Source organism: Nomascus leucogenys, chromosome 18 (genome assembly GCF_006542625.1).
Source record: "Nomascus leucogenys isolate Asia chromosome 18, Asia_NLE_v1, whole genome shotgun sequence".
Classification (NCBI taxonomy): domain Eukaryota; kingdom Metazoa; phylum Chordata; class Mammalia; order Primates; family Hylobatidae; genus Nomascus; species Nomascus leucogenys.
This window is the reverse complement of record NC_044398.1, coordinates 58762525-58782334: the sequence shown is the minus strand read 5'-3', so window position 1 is coordinate 58782334 and position 19810 is coordinate 58762525. Positions and strand designations below refer to the sequence as shown.

Here is a 19810-nt window from a genome sequence, read left to right as displayed (position 1 = left end):
GTTGCTTCTTGCTTATTGCTGGAAATGAGTTCATGGCCTTGCAAACTGGAACTCTGAGTCCATTTTTCTAGACATTATTACAGAAGTTGTCCTGGACTTTTAATGGCTCTGGGACTTTGGGAGCAGATTTCACTATGCTTTCCCTGTAAAAAGGCTCGGCTACAATAGACAGCATGAGCAAAGAGCTAGTGACACAAAGCATTCAGAACTCTCTCAGAACACTAGACATTTTAATTTGGCCATGAAGAGAGATAAAAAGCTGAAAAGTCCCTTTTGAAGTATGTTAAAGAGGGCCTTGAAAATCCAGCTGAGGGGTTTATACTTACTTGGTGGGTGAGTGAAGGTTTTTAGCCAAAGAATTTAGGCATTGGAACTTTATTTTTAAAAGATTAGCTATGAAATTGTATTGATTGCGGTTGTATTGTATGAATTGATTGCAGTGGGAAAGTCAGAGAGTTAGGAGATAAGGTAGATTACTATAACAGTTTACCTTTCCATATACGTAGAGGACTATACACATAAAACTAATACCTGTATTTTACTTAATATGTAGCCAAAGGTGCTAAAGAGACAATTTACAGGAAGAAAAAATAGAGATTAAAAAATACAATATGCAAAGATACACAGCCTCACTAGCAGTTAAAGAAATGTGAAATAAAATGACTTTAAGTTAGAGTATATAACTCATAATTTAAATATATACAGCACTATTAGCAGGAATATGCAGTGAAAAGCTCACTTAGACACTGCCAGTATCAGTGTAAACTAATTCAATCTTTCCAGAAAGGAAGCTAGCAAAAATAATAGTGTTTTTGTATTTGTATCCCGTATTTCTAGTCTGAAAAGAAACACTCAAATAGAATAACTTCTCCCAAAGAAAAAATATGTTTGCACTGAAATATTTTCAGTGGTATATCCATGAAACTAAAAACTGGAAAGCAATTTAAATGTCTGCTATTTAAACAATGGTATTTTGTACTATGCTTAACAGTCATTTAGAATGACAAATATGTGAGTCTACAAATTCATTTGACATTGAAAAAATATTTATTGAGTGCCTACTACATGCCAGACAGAATTGGGTATATGTGCTAAGGATACATCAAAGAACAAACATATAAAAATCTCCACTCTGATTGAAGTTAACTCTGTTGGCAAATATATGGAATATATATGCAGAAAAATGGTAATCAAAATTGCAGAAAACATCAAAATATGCACAGGGGTTATAATCCTATATAATATATATGCATTGACTTAACATTTTATTTAGAAACAATCATGTTTAATGTTCATTTGATTATTTTTGTTTAATAACGTAAGTTAATTGATTTAAATGTTAAAATGTTGAAATGCAAAAAATGCTTTCTATTCTAACTGGGAACATCCAACAACTCATTTCAGTAATTATCTAGAATTATTCATTATTATTGTTTTTATTCATTTATTCTAACATTAAATTAGTGACTGCTTCTATTCTAATAGAGGAGCCAGGCAAGTTAAAGGTCATTAGTACAGTGTAACGCATGCCATAATAGGGAGAAAGAAAGGGGACCTTAACCTCCGATGCCTAATTCATCAAAGGAGATGAGCAATAAGTTGACATATCAGGACACAGAGAAGCATGCACTACAGCAGCCAGAATGCACAAACAGAAAAATGAGCTGCGCTTGAGGAGCTTACAGTCTCATAGGACAATGATCCATGTCTGCACTTGATCTAAATGGGGTCATATTTAAAAGAAAAGCATTGTCAAAATACTAAAGTGTTTTGATAGTGTGTCCTTTTCTCTTATTTCAGACTCTTCCAGAAGTCAATGGGTTTTGAGATACATCCATGGGTAAAATACTTGTCACAGGCATTGTTTGGTGAGTCTGACATTTGAACATCGCAAGCATTGCCCTCCGAAACCTACAATAAAAAAGGAAAATCTGGCATTAACCCATAATGATTTGGAACTTCTAAAGCATTTTCAAATATGGCTAAGATGCCACTACTGCCAATTTACATCTCTGGATAAATTTCTGCCTCCAACTTTAACATGTCCTGTTGAGAACCTTTATAAATATATAAGGTATATGGTACCGTTAAAGGCCAATTTTGCACTGTTGATTCTATAGATTGAAGATATCCAATAAAAGTAAATAATTATATGTATTTAAAAGGACGCTACTAATGTCAAGTGCCATGAGTTGTTTATTTGAACTAACAATGTGTATTTCATCCATCTGTTCTTCCTAGCAAGAATTTTCCAAAAGAACTACCAGCAGATTCTGAATTTAAAATTTGTTCTTCATTCTTCTTATGTGGTCTGTTTGGTCTGTAAAATTTTATGTTTCTTCACGTACCTGTAGCTAAAACTGCTTTTCCAAACATTGCCATTCCAGGATAAAATTACCTGACCTCGGCTGCGCGCAGTGGCTCACGCCTGTAATCCCAGCGCTTTGGGAGGCCAAGGTGGGCGAATCATGAGGTCAGGAGTTCAAGATGAGCCTGGCCAAGATGGTGAAACCCCGTCTCTACTAAAAATACAAAAATTAGCCAGGCGTGGTGGTAGGCACCTGTAATCCCAGCTACTCGGGAGGCTGAGGCAGGGAATTGCTTGAACCCGGAGGCAGAGGTTGCAGTGAGCTGAGATCATGCCACTGCACTCCAGCCTGGGTGACAGAGACAGACTCCATCTAAACTTCACTAAGGAGGCAGGAAAGGAACATTTTGCTAAGAAACCCAAAAAAGAGAGGAGGTAAGAATTCTCTAGTATCCAGATGCCTTTTATGTTGGGACTAAACTTTTCCCTTGCATTTGAATGATATGTCTTATTTCTTGTAAATATACATCTATGCTACCCACCAAGTGAGCCCAATGTTGCCTTGTCCATTTTCCAGTAATAGAATCACTCTTTTCTTTGGAAACCACTATTCCATGTATTTGGGGTGGGGGTAACCATTTGAACTAAGCTGACCACTGACATCCCAGGGGCTTTTCTGCCAGAGAGCCATCTGAGATGCAGTTGGCATTTGGGGATGCTTAGCTGGTAGAACTTGGGTCTGGGGTTGCCCACAATCATCTCTGCCACTGTGTGGGAAGAGTCTGTAACAAATCTGGAGCTCTAGGCATTTAAGGTCCTAGATGCTGCTCCAGTCACATGAGGCAAATGACCTTTATGCTAGATTGAAGTGGGTTTCTGTCACTTCTCTCCCAAGAAGTCTTAACATTCTTTTTATATCAGTTTTATTTTGTATTGCAAGCATTTTAGACATTACTTACTTTTTATTAGCAACCACATAAATGCAGGGGTTATAGAATGTAGAAGATTTTGCAAACAGTGGAGCTATGATGGCCATGGGGGGAGGAATCTTCTTTGGATCACCAAAAGAAGCCCATAAGCACACGATGGAATAAGGGGACCATGCCACCAGAAACATGCAGATCATGATCACAGACATCTGAAAAGAAATAGATATTCACCAAGCCCAATACCTAAAATATTTAAATATTAATATATCTAAAGTTGGGTAAAAATCTATCTAGGTTGGAATTTGGATGTGTTTATGTTTTTGATGACATAAAGGAAATAGCTGAGTTTTTGTTTTTTGTTTTTTTTTTTTTTGCCTTCAATGTTCTTTTTGCAAGTGCCTGAAGTCCTCTATCATAATAAGACCTTGTGACATGGGTATATCAAGAATATGTAACATTGCTTTTAAGAATGGTACACACACATAAGGAATGCCCTCTTTCTTTCTGTATGCTAGGGGAGAGTACAAAAGCTGACTTTGATGAAAGACAGATAAAAACCCACCCCACCCCACTTCACACCATTATGCTATGAACTCCTGGCATGGCTATTATTATTATTATCACCATTATTATTATTTGCTCTTATTGGGATTATCTGCTAAATTAACAAAAGTAACTTTCTAACTTTCTAAACTCAATCTGGAAACAAATACAATCCTATCTTGAGCTCAGTGAATTCTAACACAAGCCATTTCTGCTGTGTTAGAATCTCTTGCATTTTGTTTAAACGGAAAAATCATATTTTTATATTGCTTCCCTAGATTGCCTGCTAAAATTATGGAATAGAGGTTAAAGAAGACATAAACCTGTGAGGACAGAGAATCAGAGATTAGATAATACATATTTTTTAATGGAAACAATGACCATTGGACAAGTGGCAAATTATGTAAGAAACATGAGAATAATTTTATAAATAAGTAAATAAATAAATGTTAAAAAGAGCCAACTATGAGGGAAAACCAGATACAGACCAATCCATACTACAGAGCTACAGAAATTCTGGTAACAAAGGGTACCAGAAAACTCTAGATGTGGGGGTGTACATGGAGCTCAAAATAGAACTGGTTGAAATCTACGAAGAAAGTAGACTTCCAAATCTTTTTCCCTGTCCACTCAGTCTACTCAGTAACTTCCCCTTCCTCTCCCTGGAAGACTTCCAGAGGCTCAGTATAAAAAAAAAAAAAAAAAGAAGAAGGCTAATTTGGGAAACTCAGAACACAGGGACACCAGGTTCAGCTAAGCACTTCAGTACTGTATTGAAAAGAGGGGTATCTGTGTGCTGCCCCCTCCCTGCACTGAGTGTGAAAAAACTTGGAGATAGACTTGTACCTCCCACCCAGGAACATGAAAGGAACTGATCTGCCCAGAATAAAATACCTAAAGATAGTTACCTAGACAGTTAGAAATTCCCCCAAACCTCCATTACATCATTTTAGCAGGCAATCAGGAGGGAGCAACATGAAAAATATAATTTTTCCATTTAAACAAGATACAAGAGAGCTCCTTTACAAAATTATCTGCATCATGTGTAATATATATCCAGCAGAAATGGCCTGTGCTAGAATTCACTGAGCTCAAAATAGGATTGTATTTGTTTCCAGATTGAGTTTGGAAGTTAGAAAAAAAATTTTTTTGATTAGCAGATAATCACAGTGAGAGCAAATAATAATAATGATGATGGTGGTCATAATAGTAATAATAACTACAGAGACAATTAGAAATTCCCCCAGAAGAAACATCTTGCTAATGAGCATCTCCATGCTTACAATCAACATTTTTAATGCATCACTCTTAAGTATGAAGGGACAATCATTGACCACCAGACATTAAGAAAACTTTTACACTGACAGGCAAAGAAAAAAAAAAAAAACAGTGCAAGAACTCAGGGGAAACAAAAATATGTGGTAAACAGAAGGAAATATAAATATATACATAATATCACAGAAATAACAGGAGATATACATCCATAAAACAAGGAGAGAATGGAGTATAAAATAGCTGTTTTATCAATAAAAATGGTTTTTAACTCTAGAAGAGAACCCAGGCAATACCATTCAGGACATAGGCACAGGCAAAGATTTCATGATGAAGATGCCAAAAGCAATCGCAACAGAAGCAAAAGTTGACAAATAAGATCTAATTAAACTAAAGAGCTTCTACACTGCAAAAGAAACTATAAACAGAGTAACAGACAACCTACAGAATGGCAGAAAATTTTTACAATCTGTGCATCTGACAAAGGTCTAATATCCAGCATCTACAAGGAACTTAAAAAAATTTATAAGAAAAAAACAAGCAACCCCATTAAATAGTGGGCAAGGGAGATGAACAGGCATTTCTCAACAGAAGACATACATGCAGCCAAGAAACATGAAAAAAAAAAAAGCTCATCACTGATCACGAGAGAAATGCAAATCAAAACCATAATGAGATACCATCTCATACCAGTCAGAATGGCTGCTAAAAGAAAGTCAAAAAATAACAGATGCTGGTGAGGTTGTGGGAAAAAAACACTTTTACAGTCTTGATGGGAGTATAATTTAATTCAACCATTGTGGAAGATTGTGTGTGGCAATTCCTTAAAGACCTAGAGACAGAAATACCATTTGTCCCACCAATTCTTTTACTGAGTATATACCCAAAGGAATATAAATCATTCTATTATAAAGACACATGCACATGTATGTTTATTGCAGCACTATTCACAATAGCAATCATGGACATGACATGGAATTAACCTAAATTCTCATCAATGATAGACTGGATAAAGAAAATGTGGTACATATACACCATGGAATACCATGCAGCCATAAAGGAATGAGATCATGTCCTTTGCAGGGACATCGATGGAGCTGGAGGCCATTATCTTTAGCAAACTAATGCAGGAACAGAAAACCAAATACCATATGTTCTCACTTATAAGTGGGAGCTAAATGATGGAAACACACGGACACACGGTGGAAGAAACACACACTGGGGCTTGTCGAAGGGTAGAGGGATGGAGGTAGGAGAGCATTAGAAAGAACAGCTAATGGATGCTGGGCTTAATACCTGGATGGTCTGTGCAGCAAACCACCATGGCACACGTTTACCTATGTAACAAACCTACACGTCCTGCACATGTACCCCTGAACTTAAAATAAACGCTGGAAATTTAAAAAAAAAAGGTTTTTATCCTATCTGTAAAGGTGAGAGTAGAATGTTAAAAATGTTACAGAAAGGTTGTATGATATTATCAGGCTGGGATCAGGGGGAGGTGAATCAGGTGAATTACATAAGTGCAGGGTTGGATCCTGTTTTTATTTAAAATTTCTATTTTGTTCAATATAATTTTTACATTAATATTGTTCTTTAAGTACTAGATTAAACTACTTTTTTTTATTAATGAGTTTTTTGGTGCTTGCTTGAATTTTGCACCCAAGGGTTGGCCTTCACTATCCTCACCCTTATCCTAGACCTAGATATGGTTAAGCAAATCTCCCAGAAAGTAGAAACAAAAAGAAACAAACAACAACCACAAAAGAAACAAACAAAAATAGACAATATAGGAGAGAAAATTTAAGAAAATTGGAAGATAAATCTAGCAGATTAAATATCTAAATAAAAGGAATTCCAGGAAAAGAGAAGAAAAGAAAAAACAGAGGGACCGGAATAATCAGAGAAATGATACTAGAAATCTCCTAGAAGAGGAAGACTGGAGTCTCCACACTGAAAGTACTCACCAAGTACCCAGCGCTGGATAAATACTCATACCAAGGTGCATCAGTATACATTTTCAGAAAACTAGAGACATAGAGAAGATCCTATAAGCTTCCAGAGAGAACCCACAGATCACCACAGAGCATCAACCACCAGAATGCCATCAGCCTTTGTAGCAGCAATGCTGGAAGCTAGGAGACTGTAGAGCAATGCCTTCAAAACTGTTTATTACTTTTGCACCTAGAATTCTAGACCAGGCAAACAATCAGTCAAACAAGATAGTAAAATTAAGACATTTTCAGTCATGCAAAGTCTTAAAAACAATTTACCTCTCCCATAGCCTCAGGAATTAATTGAAGAATGTGCTCCACCAAATCAGAGGAAATAAACTAAGAAAAAAAAAAGGAAGACAAGCATTCCAGAAAACAGGGAATTTGACCCTGGAAGGAGGTGAAAGCATCCTGAGCTGGTGATGAAGGAAGACCTGAGGATGTTGGCTTTCTGAGCAGCGGTCCTCAGGAGCAATCAGTTCAAACCAGAGCAAGAGGCCCCAGGGAACCAGGAGGACGGCTCCAAGAAGAGGATAAGGTTCATCACATCTGTGGTGTGTTTAAACATACTGAGAGCAGAGAAAGAGCCTCTTTATCTAACCAAATATTGTTAACATTATACTGACAGGTAAGGAGAAAGGTGTGGAGGAGGAGTTGGGCAGGTGGGTGGTGTAAGAGAATAAATCGTCATCATCCATAGTAGGAAATCAAGAGATGATGGCCAACAAAAATATCCAAAAGAGCAAACAGCATATCATTCAGAAATAAGAAGGCAAGTGGCCAGGCGCATTGGCTCACACCTGCAATCCCAGCACTTTGGGAGGCCAAGGCAGGCGGATCACCTGAGGTCAGGAGTTCAAGACCAGCCTGGCCCAACATGGTGAAACCCCATCTCTACTAAAAATACAAAAAAAATTAGCCAAGTGTGGCAGCAGGTGCCTGTAATCCCAGCTACTGGGGAGGCTGAGGCAGGAGAATCACTTGAACCTGGGAGGCAGAGGTTGCAGTGAGCCGAGATCGTGCCATTGCACTCCAGCCTGGATGACAAGAGTGAAACTCCATTTCAAAAAACAAAAACAAAAGCAAAAAAAGAAATAAGGAGGCAAACACAGAAGAAAGAGCTGGGGGGTGAGAATTGGAGATGAGGGAGAGAAGACCGCGGTGGACCCAGGGACTCTTTCAACTATGAGTGAGTAAAAACTCCATGACAACAATTTTTCAAGGATTTTGATCTCTTACCTTTGTTACATCTATCTGATCTGACCAGTCTCTGTTGAGGGACTCAGTGCAGTCACTGGTAGTGTGATATTTAATGGATAGCGTGACATGGTAATAGCAGTAAAACATCACTGTCAAGGGCACAATAAAATTTATCGCAATAACTGTCATGGTGTAAGACACAAAAGATCTGAAAATAAGAAAAGGCAATCATGATTGCTCATTTAATGTCCTGAACAGGGGAAGGGGAAAAAGGAGATAATTATTAAAAACAATACTGGTAGTCATTATATTGTTAAATAGTTTTAGAAGTATATTTGACTTTTAGTTCATTTAGGCCCGGAATTGACAAACTATGGACTGTAGGCCTATTTCAGCCTATCACTCAACTTTGTAAATAAAGTTTTATTGGAACACAGCCATGTACCCTCATTTACATACTGGCTACGGCTGCTTTTACAGGATGATGACAGAGTTGAAGAGCTGTGATACAGAATATCTGGGCTATAAAGCCTAAATTATTTACTTTTAATTCTTTTCAAGACGTAATCTTGCTCTGTCACCCAGGCTGGAGTGCAGTGGTACAATCACGTCTCACTGTAGCCTTGAACTCCCCAGCTCAAGCCAGTCTCCACTTTAGCCTACCGAGTAGCTGAGACCACAGGCATACACCACCACAGCCAGCTAATTTCCCACCCCCCGCCGCCCCGCACCACCCTCCGCATTTTTTTTTTTTTTTTTTGTAGAGACAGGGTCTCAATATGTTGCCCAGGCTGGTCTCAAACTCCTGGGCTGAAGTGATCTTCCTGCCCCAGCCTCACAAAGTGCTGGGATTACAGGCATGAACCACTGTGCCCAGCCTTTACTTTTTGAATCTACAGAAGAAACTTTAGATCTGGTGTGAGATCTGGAAATTTTCTGTTCATTTTTATGTCATCCTTCATTTCCTTTAATGAACTAAATTATCATCTTGTTCCTGGAAAATATAAAGAAGCCTCACTAACTAGCAGGCAAATCTTTGCAGTGACTGTACTTTTGCTACACAGTTCTCAGAATGTGCTTGAACACCAGACCATCTTGAAAAGAGAGCAGGGAGGCAGCCTGGGCTTTTGCCAGAACTGCACACTCTGTCTAGCTTCACTAACCCTTTTCCTGCTCATGATCCTACCTTTGAGATGTGCAAATATTGGAAGGGTGATTGGTACCCTGCATTGCTGCCTTAAGAGAGAACACAGGGGAGGGAGGAAGGAATGGGGTAAAGGAGACAAAGGGAGCTGGATGACCTTTACTTGCAAACAAGCATAAGTCACTTTTCTCAATTCCGACTTTGAACTGAGAATCACATCATCACTACCAGGGAAGTGCTTTGCCACCTTCTGTATGAAGAACACATGATCTGAGCTTAAATTTGAAAGGGTGAGAAAATGTCTACATTAGAAGCATTTGATTATAAAGTGTAAACTTGTCTCTCACCTATCATTTTTCCTCCAGTTTATGGTACACGTAGCACCAGTAGGATCTGGGGCATAACTAGCCCACCCTATGATAGGCATCAAAGCCCAAAACAGGCCATTGATCCAGGCTCCCAGAATCAAGCCGATGTAAGTGTTAGTGGTCATTCTTCTCCCTATTATCAAGCATAGGAAATATTAGCAGCATTTGCCATTAATGGGACTCACTTTTTTAAACTTGCTTGTTTGTAAGTGTTATCAAGTAGATTCTTTACAGAGCACTTTGGTTGGCCTTAGGAGCCAAAACATGAGTGCAACACCAAATAAAATTAACAAAAATATTCTCCCTTTTACTAAGCCTATCTACATAAGTTCACATTCCGGAAAAAAAAAAGACATTTAAGCTGAAACCTAAATGAGAAAAGAATCAGCCAGAGGATAAGCAGGAAGAGTAGCTTTCCAGACCTAGCAAAACAGCAGATGCGAAGACCTCACTTTGGGCTTGGACCGTACCTCAAAGTGTGAATGGCCTTATGAAATTTGGATTTTATTCTAAGTACAATAGGAAGCCACTGAAACATTTGAACAATTATTGCCAGAGAAATAAAACTGACCCTAACTACAAACCATTAGGTTTATATTTTAGAGTATATATATTGAGTGGCCATTAGTCAAGAAATGGATTCATTAAGAAAGCTGAGAAAAGTGTTGTACCTACGTCAGGAAGGCAGATGGTCAGGTATCGGTCCACAGCCACAACCGTGAGTAATCCAATGCTTGCCATTCCAAAAAAAATATTCAATCCAGCATAAACCTGAAAACCAAAATTGAAAAGACTCTACCATTCTAAACACCCTCCCAAGAAACATTTAGATTTTTGTCCATTGTTAGAATATATCTCAAGTATACTAAAGGTTTTTTACTTTACTACTTTAAAATACATCTTCATTGTCAAATTATAACTGGTTTAATAAAAGAATTTATGGAAAGTAGTTTGTAATTTCATTAACTAAAATGAACTTTTTTGAAAATTTTAAGACTTACAGTGAAATTTCTTTACAACACTCTACGAACAGAGTGCAGAATAACCACAAACCAGCAAAAGACTAGTATTCAGAAGATGGGCAATTCAACAGGAGGAAAAGACAAACTCAATAGAAAAATGGCCAGATGATGAATGGAGTATTCACACAAGCCCATTAGCATTTGAATGTTTATAACATAAGACATACAACCACAATAAATATTCAAAGAAATACTGATTATAAGATGGCATTTCACACTCATGAAAATGAAAATTTAAAAGTCTGACAATCCCAAATGTTAAGGAGAATGTGGAGTAATAGACGTTCTCATAATTTGAATAACTATTTTGGACAGCAATTTGGCTACTTCTGATAAAGTTGAAGATGAACATTCTCCACAACTTAACCATTCCACTCCTAAGCAATGTGGCTAAAGAAACTCACATATTGCAGAAGGAGACATATATAAGAACATTTATTGAAGCCTTGTCTGCGATAGAAAAAAAAACAGGGGGGCCGGGTGTGGTGGCTCACACCTGTAATCCCAGCACTTTGGGAGGCCGAGGCAGGAAGATCATGAGGTCAGGAGATCAAGACCATCCTGGCTAACATGATGAAACTCCGTTTTTACTAAAAAAAAAAAAAAAATACGAAAAAAAAAAATTAGCCGGGCTTGGTGGCAGGCACCTGTAGTCCCAGCTACTCGGGAGGCTGAGGCAGGAGAATGGTGTGAATCCAGAAGGCAGAGCTTGCAGTGAGCGGAGATCACGCCACTGCACTCCAGCCTGGGCAACAGAGTGAGACTCCATCTCAAAAAAAAAAAAAAAAGAAAAGAAAAAAAATGGGAACAAAGGTCCAATAAGAGTAAAATGAAAATGTACATTGGGCTTTCTATGTTCACAAAATGGAATATTATATAGCAGTTAAAATGAATGACTTACAGTCATATCCATCAACATGGATAAACCTCAAAAACATAATATCTAACAATGAAAGGAAATTGCATAATGCAAACAATATGATATCATTTACACAAAACCTAAAGTATTTAGACAGTATCTGGTTTATGTGCACATATATTAGAAAGAAAAACATGCATGGGAGGAATAAGATTGAAGATGGTATGTGGTGCCCTTCATCATTATCTGTATAGTTTTATATCTTTAAAAAGAAAAACAATCTGAAGCACAGATTGCAAAACATTAAGATTTAACAAAACTGGTTGGTACTTACGTGGTTATTCAGTATTCACTACTACTTTCATTTTATTCTCTATAGTTTTTGGCTTATGATAGTAAACTGCTAAAAGAATTAGGCCAAAAGTAATATTTGCTTACTATCTTAAGGCAAATTAATATTAACTCATTTCCTTTTTACTAAAAAATAACAAATTACATTTAGTAACAATTCTCATGGAGGACTTTCTATAGGAAAAAATTCAACATGGTAGCTTAACTATCTTCCATAATATTATGATTAAATCACTACTTTATTGTTTCAGATGAAAGCAGGGTATTTCTTTTTTAATTTGCAATATGCACATATTTATTTGAATATGCAAATCAGCACTCTTCTTTAGTTGAATGCTAGTTGTTTTGTTTGTTTCTTCCTTTGGGTTGGGAGAATTTTGAAAATATAACAATCGTTGGTGATTTAATTTCTCCTAGTCACTTCCGTTGTTTTCCATAAAAGCACTGTATGTATTATTCTACAATATTCAACTTAAACTCTTGGGATTCTTTTTAGACATTTAAATTTACATTTATTTGATCTATTTATTTTGTTTTCATTCCAATGATCGCCAATACCTGACAGCCTGCGTATCCAAATTTCCAACTTCCATACAGATCTGAGGCAGCAGACATGGGATAGCCAATGCTACTGACCCCTATATCAGTAACAGCCAGGTTAATAATAATTGCATTTGTGGGTGTCCGAAGTTCCTTGTACTTAATGAAGATGCCCAGAACTATTATGTTGCTGATAATACTTATCATACCTGAGAACACACACAAAAATATGATGCATTTTGTTTAATTTGAATGTTTCAAAGTAGACTCAAAATTAAATATTTAAGCCCCTTTAAAAACATAACAGATCTATTTTAGTTCATTTATTTGAAGAGCTCCTGCTGTTCTTAAAACTGTATGCAACATCTTCACATCCCTTCTGTGAAACAGAAATGAGAAAATTAAAACATGAAGAATCTGCTAATTGCACAAGGCAGCACTGAAGGTTGGTTTTAATGTCATCGCTATTGAGTGTCCTGTCCTTGAAACCCCTTCATTGGCTTTCATACCATTCCTGTTGATTTTTAGGACAAATGTATGACTGACCATACCCTCTTTTTGGCAGCTTAACTTCCTCCTCTTCCTTCCTGGGGCCTGGGGCACTTCTTTTTCGATAGTTGCCTTTCTCAAACTTCAATTATCATTCTATCCTCACAGCACTTTTGTCACTATTTTCAGCCAGGACACAAGCTCCAGTTCCACATCTTCTTTTTTCATTGAACTCATTGTCATTTACTAAGCATCTAGCATATGTAAGCTCATATGACTATTCCACTATTTCTTGAAACTCAACTTGTCCAAATTCTTCATTCACACACACACACACACACACACACACACACACACTACCCCAATAGAAGAATGCATACTACAAGACTCGACTATCAGAGAGGAAGTTGAGCCAGCTTTTTGGTTCATAGAGAAGCCTCACAGCTGATACCACCTTAATCAAGTTTCTGACTCTTTGCTTGCAGGTCCAGAACCTCAGTGTTGTCAGTGCCCCAGATTGGTTGCACTGAAATAGACAGATAACTAAACTTATTAACCAGAATGCCACTGTATTATTTTACACTGAGAAATACTGTTGAGTGTACTGGATGTGCATGTTCAACATACCCTACATGCTGTAAAGGGCATAAGCCAGATATGGGCATACTAGATCCTAAAGGGATGTGAGGGGGTGGGGTGTGAATAGATTTCAGCCAAGAAGCTAGAATCATTACTGGATTGTTAGAGACTAAAGGAGGGTTGCACAACAAGCAGGAATAGAGTTGAGTTCCCCATCAAGAAAAGAATTACTTGGTGATCACTCCCCAACTATTGTCAGAGAGGGACAGTTTCCAAGCACCAACATACAACATCAGCTCAGTAAAAACTTTTAACATATCTTGGCACTTCAGTCAGAACTTCTGCCTTAGCCTGTTACACTAACCTTCCAGATTCCTGTTCTTTTCCCCTCCTTGCTTCTGGCAGAATCAGCTTGCTATAACATAGACTTAACCATGGTTCTTCTCCTCCCGAAAACTTGTGGTATTTCCCACTGGCTGTGGGATAAAAATCCAAATGTCCCAACCTGATATTCCAGGCTCTTTGCCTCAATCTGTTGTCACTCTCTAGAAGCAAATTTCTACACTTGTCAAGTGAACTCTCCATTCTAGTTTTTCCCCAGATACACCATGCTTGACTCATATTTCTCCCACTTGGAGCACCCTGCTCCTTCCCTTTGCCTATCCAAATGCCATCCATCCTTCAAACTTCAGTTCAAGCCCCTAAGCCTTATCCTACCCACACTATCCTCTCCTCCTTAAATTTCCGAACTACTTGCTTATGATTAACTTAGTCTTATGTAACACTATATAATTTAACTGTTACTTTTCCTTGTCTTTTCATGCAGATTTCAGGCTCCTCATGATTTCTGTGGTTTTTGAATACGTGACATACAGCAGATTTATTTAATAAGTGGGCTACAACTAAAACCCATATTGCTTAATTTCTATCATTCCTTCAAGATAATTAGCACACAATGACAGCAAATTCGATTCTTTGGCCCTATTTTTAGCATCTAGGATTGTAGCATGTATACAAGATACATTCCGAAGAATTTAATGAAATGAAGACTCTTTCTGGGCTAGCTACAAATTCAACGACTTTTTAAAGTTAGATAAAAACAGTGCAGTAAATTGCTGCCTACCAAGTATGCAACCAGAATAAAGGAACTATAATTCTGGGAGTCTTAGAAATAATGGGGGCTATGAACTAAACAATTTAGCCCTTTTCTCTATTCTCTCTGTAGCTGTGCCAAGCATGCTGCCTTGTTTCCACAGCTGTAGGTCTTATGTAATGAGTATATAATAGATCACCTAGTTGTTAGATTTTAGTTAAGTCCCATTTCACAGTCAGTGTAAACACTAAGTAGCACTTGATGTTGACTTCTCCTTCACTCTTGAAACATTTTCCTTCTTGTCTTCCCTGACTTCCGTCCAATCTCTTCGACAGACCCTTCTTGATCTACTTCCTGGCCTTTCTTTCTCCATCTGTGTCTTATTAAATATGTGCATTGTCCAACCTTCTGTCCTAGATCCCTTTCTTTTCACATTTAACACATACTCTGAGTGATTTCTTCATACCCAAGGCTATACTCTGATACTTTTCAGCCACCGGACACTCAAACCCATGTGTCCGGCTTTTTATTGGACACCTCTCAAACTGAACTGAGAGACTTTTTCTCCTGCCTCAAACCTCTTCTTCCCCAGGTGTGTTCCCATCTGATGAAGAGCATCACCATCTATTCAGTGGCTCAAAAAAGAAACCTAGGCATCATCTTTGATACTTCTCTCCTTCTCCCACAATCCCATCATCCAATCAATTCCACCTTCTAGCTCTTGAATGTATCTACTTTTTTCTGTCCCCACTGCGATTACTGCCTCCTTAGAATCACTGCAATGGCCTCCTATGTGGTCTCTTAGCTACCACGATAGCACATTTCTAAAACGCAAATCAGATCATGTCACTCCCATTTCAAACCCTTCAGTGACTCCCTGTCACCTTTAAAACTTACACGGCTCGTCACTGTCTGGTACTCAGCCATCTTTTTCAACCTCTCACCCTTCATTTTACAGTTCATCCATAATGGTTTATTTCAGATCTTCAAATTCACCATGTCCTCTTACCTCCCAGCCTTAACTGGGGAAAGGCAGAGTGCTCAAGGACACTAAATTAACAAAATGTCTGTTGCACTGGAAGTTGTAACAGTTTATAGGAGCCAAAATATAAATGAAAGATCAAATTAAAAATTAAATAAAAAATAAAAAATCTAAATAGGCTCTGGGTAAAAGTAACAAATGAAATAAATGCTTTCACTACACCCTTTCCTCATAGTTTTGGTTTTGATTTGCAACTTTAAGTGAGTTTTATTAAAGGAGGAAAGTTAGGGGATCTAAAGAAAAATAGATGCTTGATACAGGGGCAGAACAAAAGCATAAAGAGGTCAGATATGCTTCCCTCAGTGGATCCACCAGAAACACAAGCAAACAACACATACTCATTGCATACCTTGATAAAGCTGACTCTTGGATATATATGTGAGGGCTCTAGAACCAAAATGCCTGGGTTCAAATCCTGGTGTAGCTACTTAGTAGATGTGTGTGCTGGACAAGTTTCTTAAGCTCTTCATCTGTGTAAACTAGAGAAATAAAACTGAAGAGTAACTTACTGAATTAGTGTAAGGATGAATTATTCCGTATGTGTAAGGTTTTAGAACAGTGCTTGGTATATAGCAAGTATTCAAATGATAACATTAGTAGCAGTAGTAGTAAGATTACTATTATTATTACTGTTACAGAGATAAGAACTAAATAGAATATTTCCTGCATGCTAATTTTGTAACCAGGTCAAAAAAGGATAGTTTTGGTTGTTTTTTGGATTTTTTTTTTTTTTTGGTCATCTACAAATAACTAACTAAACCAAACACTTGTATACAAAGTATTTCCATGTAATTGTTAGGAGATTTTCTCAGTCTTTTTTGCAATTACAAAAAAACTAGAACTTGTCTAGTACTAATCATACAGAGGTATTCAAATGAACGAGATAACATGTCACTAAAATCGCAAAACTTAACTGAGGAACTCAATTTCTAGTACTAGAAGTAATACACTGAATTATAAGGAAGAAACTAAACAATTATAAACTGGGTATAGGATGATGTGTTATATTTTTCACTCTACTTTTGAATGTTTGAAAATTTTTATAAAAGTCAATCCAAAAAATAATGAACTCAATATAACAGTTACTTCTACAACTCATTAGAGTATAAAGTTGAAAATTAAGTGATTGCTCAATATAAAAGTTACACAATTCAATGATACACTAAAAAGATAAAAAGTTTCTGTCATTCCCCCAACCCTTTTTTTCTGCAAACAATCCTTTACATCAATGAGTGTGTGAGGAGGAAAGGGAAAAAGAAACAAATATTTGTCCAACACCTACTATATGGCATTTATGTGTCACTTAATTTTACTCCTTATAACAATCATGACAGGTAACTTATCCTTGTTTTACAGATGAGAAAATGGAAGAACAAAAAGGGAAGAAACTTGCTCACAGTTGCAAATATACTAAAAGATGAAATCCAAAACTCAAGAGTTTTCCAATAAGCATTCTGGAACAAGCTGAATTTTCAGACTCTGTCCTCAATGACAATATTCTCTGCTCTGTCTTCTTAGTACTTTTTCTTTCCAGAACCTTTAAGCTCTTAGCTAAATTCTACCACCAAGAACAAAAATATGAGGGTTATAAGAATAGTAAATGATATAAAAATATATTTTTGCCATGGTGCATACTCTTCTCCAAAAAAAACTTTAACAATGCAATAACCAAATATAGATTTTTATAAAAGAACTATTTATCACACAGAAAACTTTTCTCAGCCCCATTTCACTGCTCTTACATTATTTATCAAAATTCAAAATAACCTGTGACAATGGCCATCACTAACAATGCTTTCACTTATTCTTTCACCCACATTCTCTTATTTGCTCTTTACAGCCCAGAAATAGAATATCATCGTCCTCATTTACCAACGAGTAAGCCAAGTCAGGATAAATGACTTGTCAAGGTTGGCCAATAATATGGAACTTGAAACGATGCATGCCTTATGCTGAAAACTTCTGCCTTTCTTCACCCATTCTAAAGAAGGATAACTGTTACTTAAATATCCATACCTGCCATAATCAAGTAAGTTGCAACAATATTGTGTTCAGTCTGTGAAAAGACCGAGCCATCTTCATTTTTAGAGTCTGAACTGTTGCCTAAATTATTTCTTAGCATTTTGGAGGGAAGATACCGAGACACCCTTCATAATAAGCCTTCGATAATTATGAACTGCTTTATGAGCTACTGAGGAAAGATTTTTTAGGACCAATCATTTCCACTTAGAGACCTCAAAGAAGGGCCTTTTCATAGAGGCCCTCCCTTAACAAATTTAATTGGGCTAAAGAGGAAAGGACTTTAATTCCCAGAATAAGGGAAAAGCTTATTAGCAAAACAAAAAGAAATAACAAGCACCACACATTGTAACCTATTTGGGCATCAGTCTTCTATCTAAGGAGATTATCAAGCACACACAACCTATTTAACAATAAACAAACTCAAGAAAACAGTATAGGAGCCAGCCTTAGTCCTCTAAAACTATTCGGATTAAGGTCCCTGTTTTCTGTTGACCATTCAAGTCTTTCCATTTCAGCTCCTTTTGTTTTTTTTTCTTAACAATTTAAATATCAGTGATAAAGAAGTAGTCTCCTTCCTACTTCCAAATCTCACTCTCCTAAAGGTACCAGTATTGTTTGGTGCATATCCTTTCTTAGGCTTTTCTCTGCTTATACACATATTCATACAAGTGTTTGAGGTTTCCTCCACTTTTTTCTTATAAATAAAAACGAGGGAAAAAAAGAAGTACAAATGTATATATATAATGCAACTTTGCAACTTGTTTTCCCGTAAGGCTATATTATAATATCCAAGTCAATAAACCCAGAATCTAATAAAGTCTAATTTATTAGTAGCTATGTATTTCATAGCATGGATATAACATGATCAACTCCACCATCCATCTGTTAATTTCCCCTACAGTTTGATATACACATGAGTAATTAATATTATCTGATGATAGTAATCATTGTATACTTTGCCAAAGTATCTGAATTCAATCACTGATATTGTAAAGTACAGAATAAAAATATTCTGGATTATCACATTACAACCTGAAAACCAACCTGAACATGTTTTGTTAGAATAATAAGGTATCCCTATTACCTTTTTTCCCCATATTCTTTATGCCATTAACATTATTAAAATCTGATTCTCCTCAGTTTCCTAAAATCAGTAAACATTAGAGAAATGCTTAGATGCACCAAAGTTAACAGTGTAAGCATAAAACAGAACCACTAGAGGGCTACATTTACCCACTTCGTTTAATTTTATAAAAATCCTAGAATGGCACAGGAGAAACCTAAGATAATCCTTTTGCCTCAGTTCTCTTGCCTGTGTATAAACTCAAGATGAACAGGTTGATTTATCTGTCCCAAATCTTATAGCTACCAGTACTCACATTTTTATAAATGTAATATTGTTATACCTATACTAGAAAAGCGAATCTCATCAGTATTGTTTTCAAATGACCCTAGAGCAAAAAACATAATACCCAAGACGAAATCACTCCCTTTAAAATGTCTTTTATGTCTTTTCTTTCATTCAGTGTGCAAAACAAAACTTAAAATTTTTGAATTTGCTTTGGGTCATACTACCTTCTTTTTCTGTAATAAGTTATACCTAGTTGTAGCATCCATGGAAAATTTTCCAGAAATCATTATTTCTAAGAACTGAAAAATATATCATTTCAGATAGTCAGCTTTCTGCTGCAGATGAAAGTTTTGATATGAGTGAGGTACGTGCATTCAAAGTTCTTTTTTATGCTTCCTTCATGGGTGATACAGAAAAGCTATATTGGGATAAGGCTTAGAAATACATGTGAATTTGATTCAAAATGAAATGCCTCAAAAAAACCCAGAAACTAGGCCAGGCACAGTGGCTCACACCTATAATCCCAGCACTTTGGGAGGCCAAAGCAGGCGAATCACCTGAGGTCAGGAGTTCGAGACCAGCCTGACCAACATGGGGAAACCCCGTCTCTACTAAAAATACAAAATTAGCCGGGCATGGTGGTGCATGCCTGTAATCCCAGCTACTCGGGAGGCTGAGGCGGGAGAATTGCTTGAACTCGGGAG

The 19810-nt window shown here is 36.9% G+C and overlaps 1 protein-coding gene across 1 annotated transcript; it reads right to left on the bottom strand.

The window, feature by feature from the left end:
• Nucleotides 1-1028: 1028 nt before the first annotated feature.
• On the bottom strand, nucleotides 1029-17967 carry RRH (retinal pigment epithelium-derived rhodopsin homolog). Its single transcript, XM_003269355.4, has 7 exons — nucleotides 17750-17967; nucleotides 12549-12739; nucleotides 10430-10529; nucleotides 9738-9891; nucleotides 8286-8454; nucleotides 3268-3446; nucleotides 1029-1911 (listed from the first exon to the last, which is right to left on the bottom strand). Exons 1-7 carry the CDS (start codon nucleotides 17853-17855, stop codon nucleotides 1797-1799), a joined length of 1014 nt encoding a protein of 337 aa, XP_003269403.1. The 5' UTR covers nucleotides 17856-17967; the 3' UTR covers nucleotides 1029-1796.
• Nucleotides 17968-19810: the final 1843 nt, after the last annotated feature.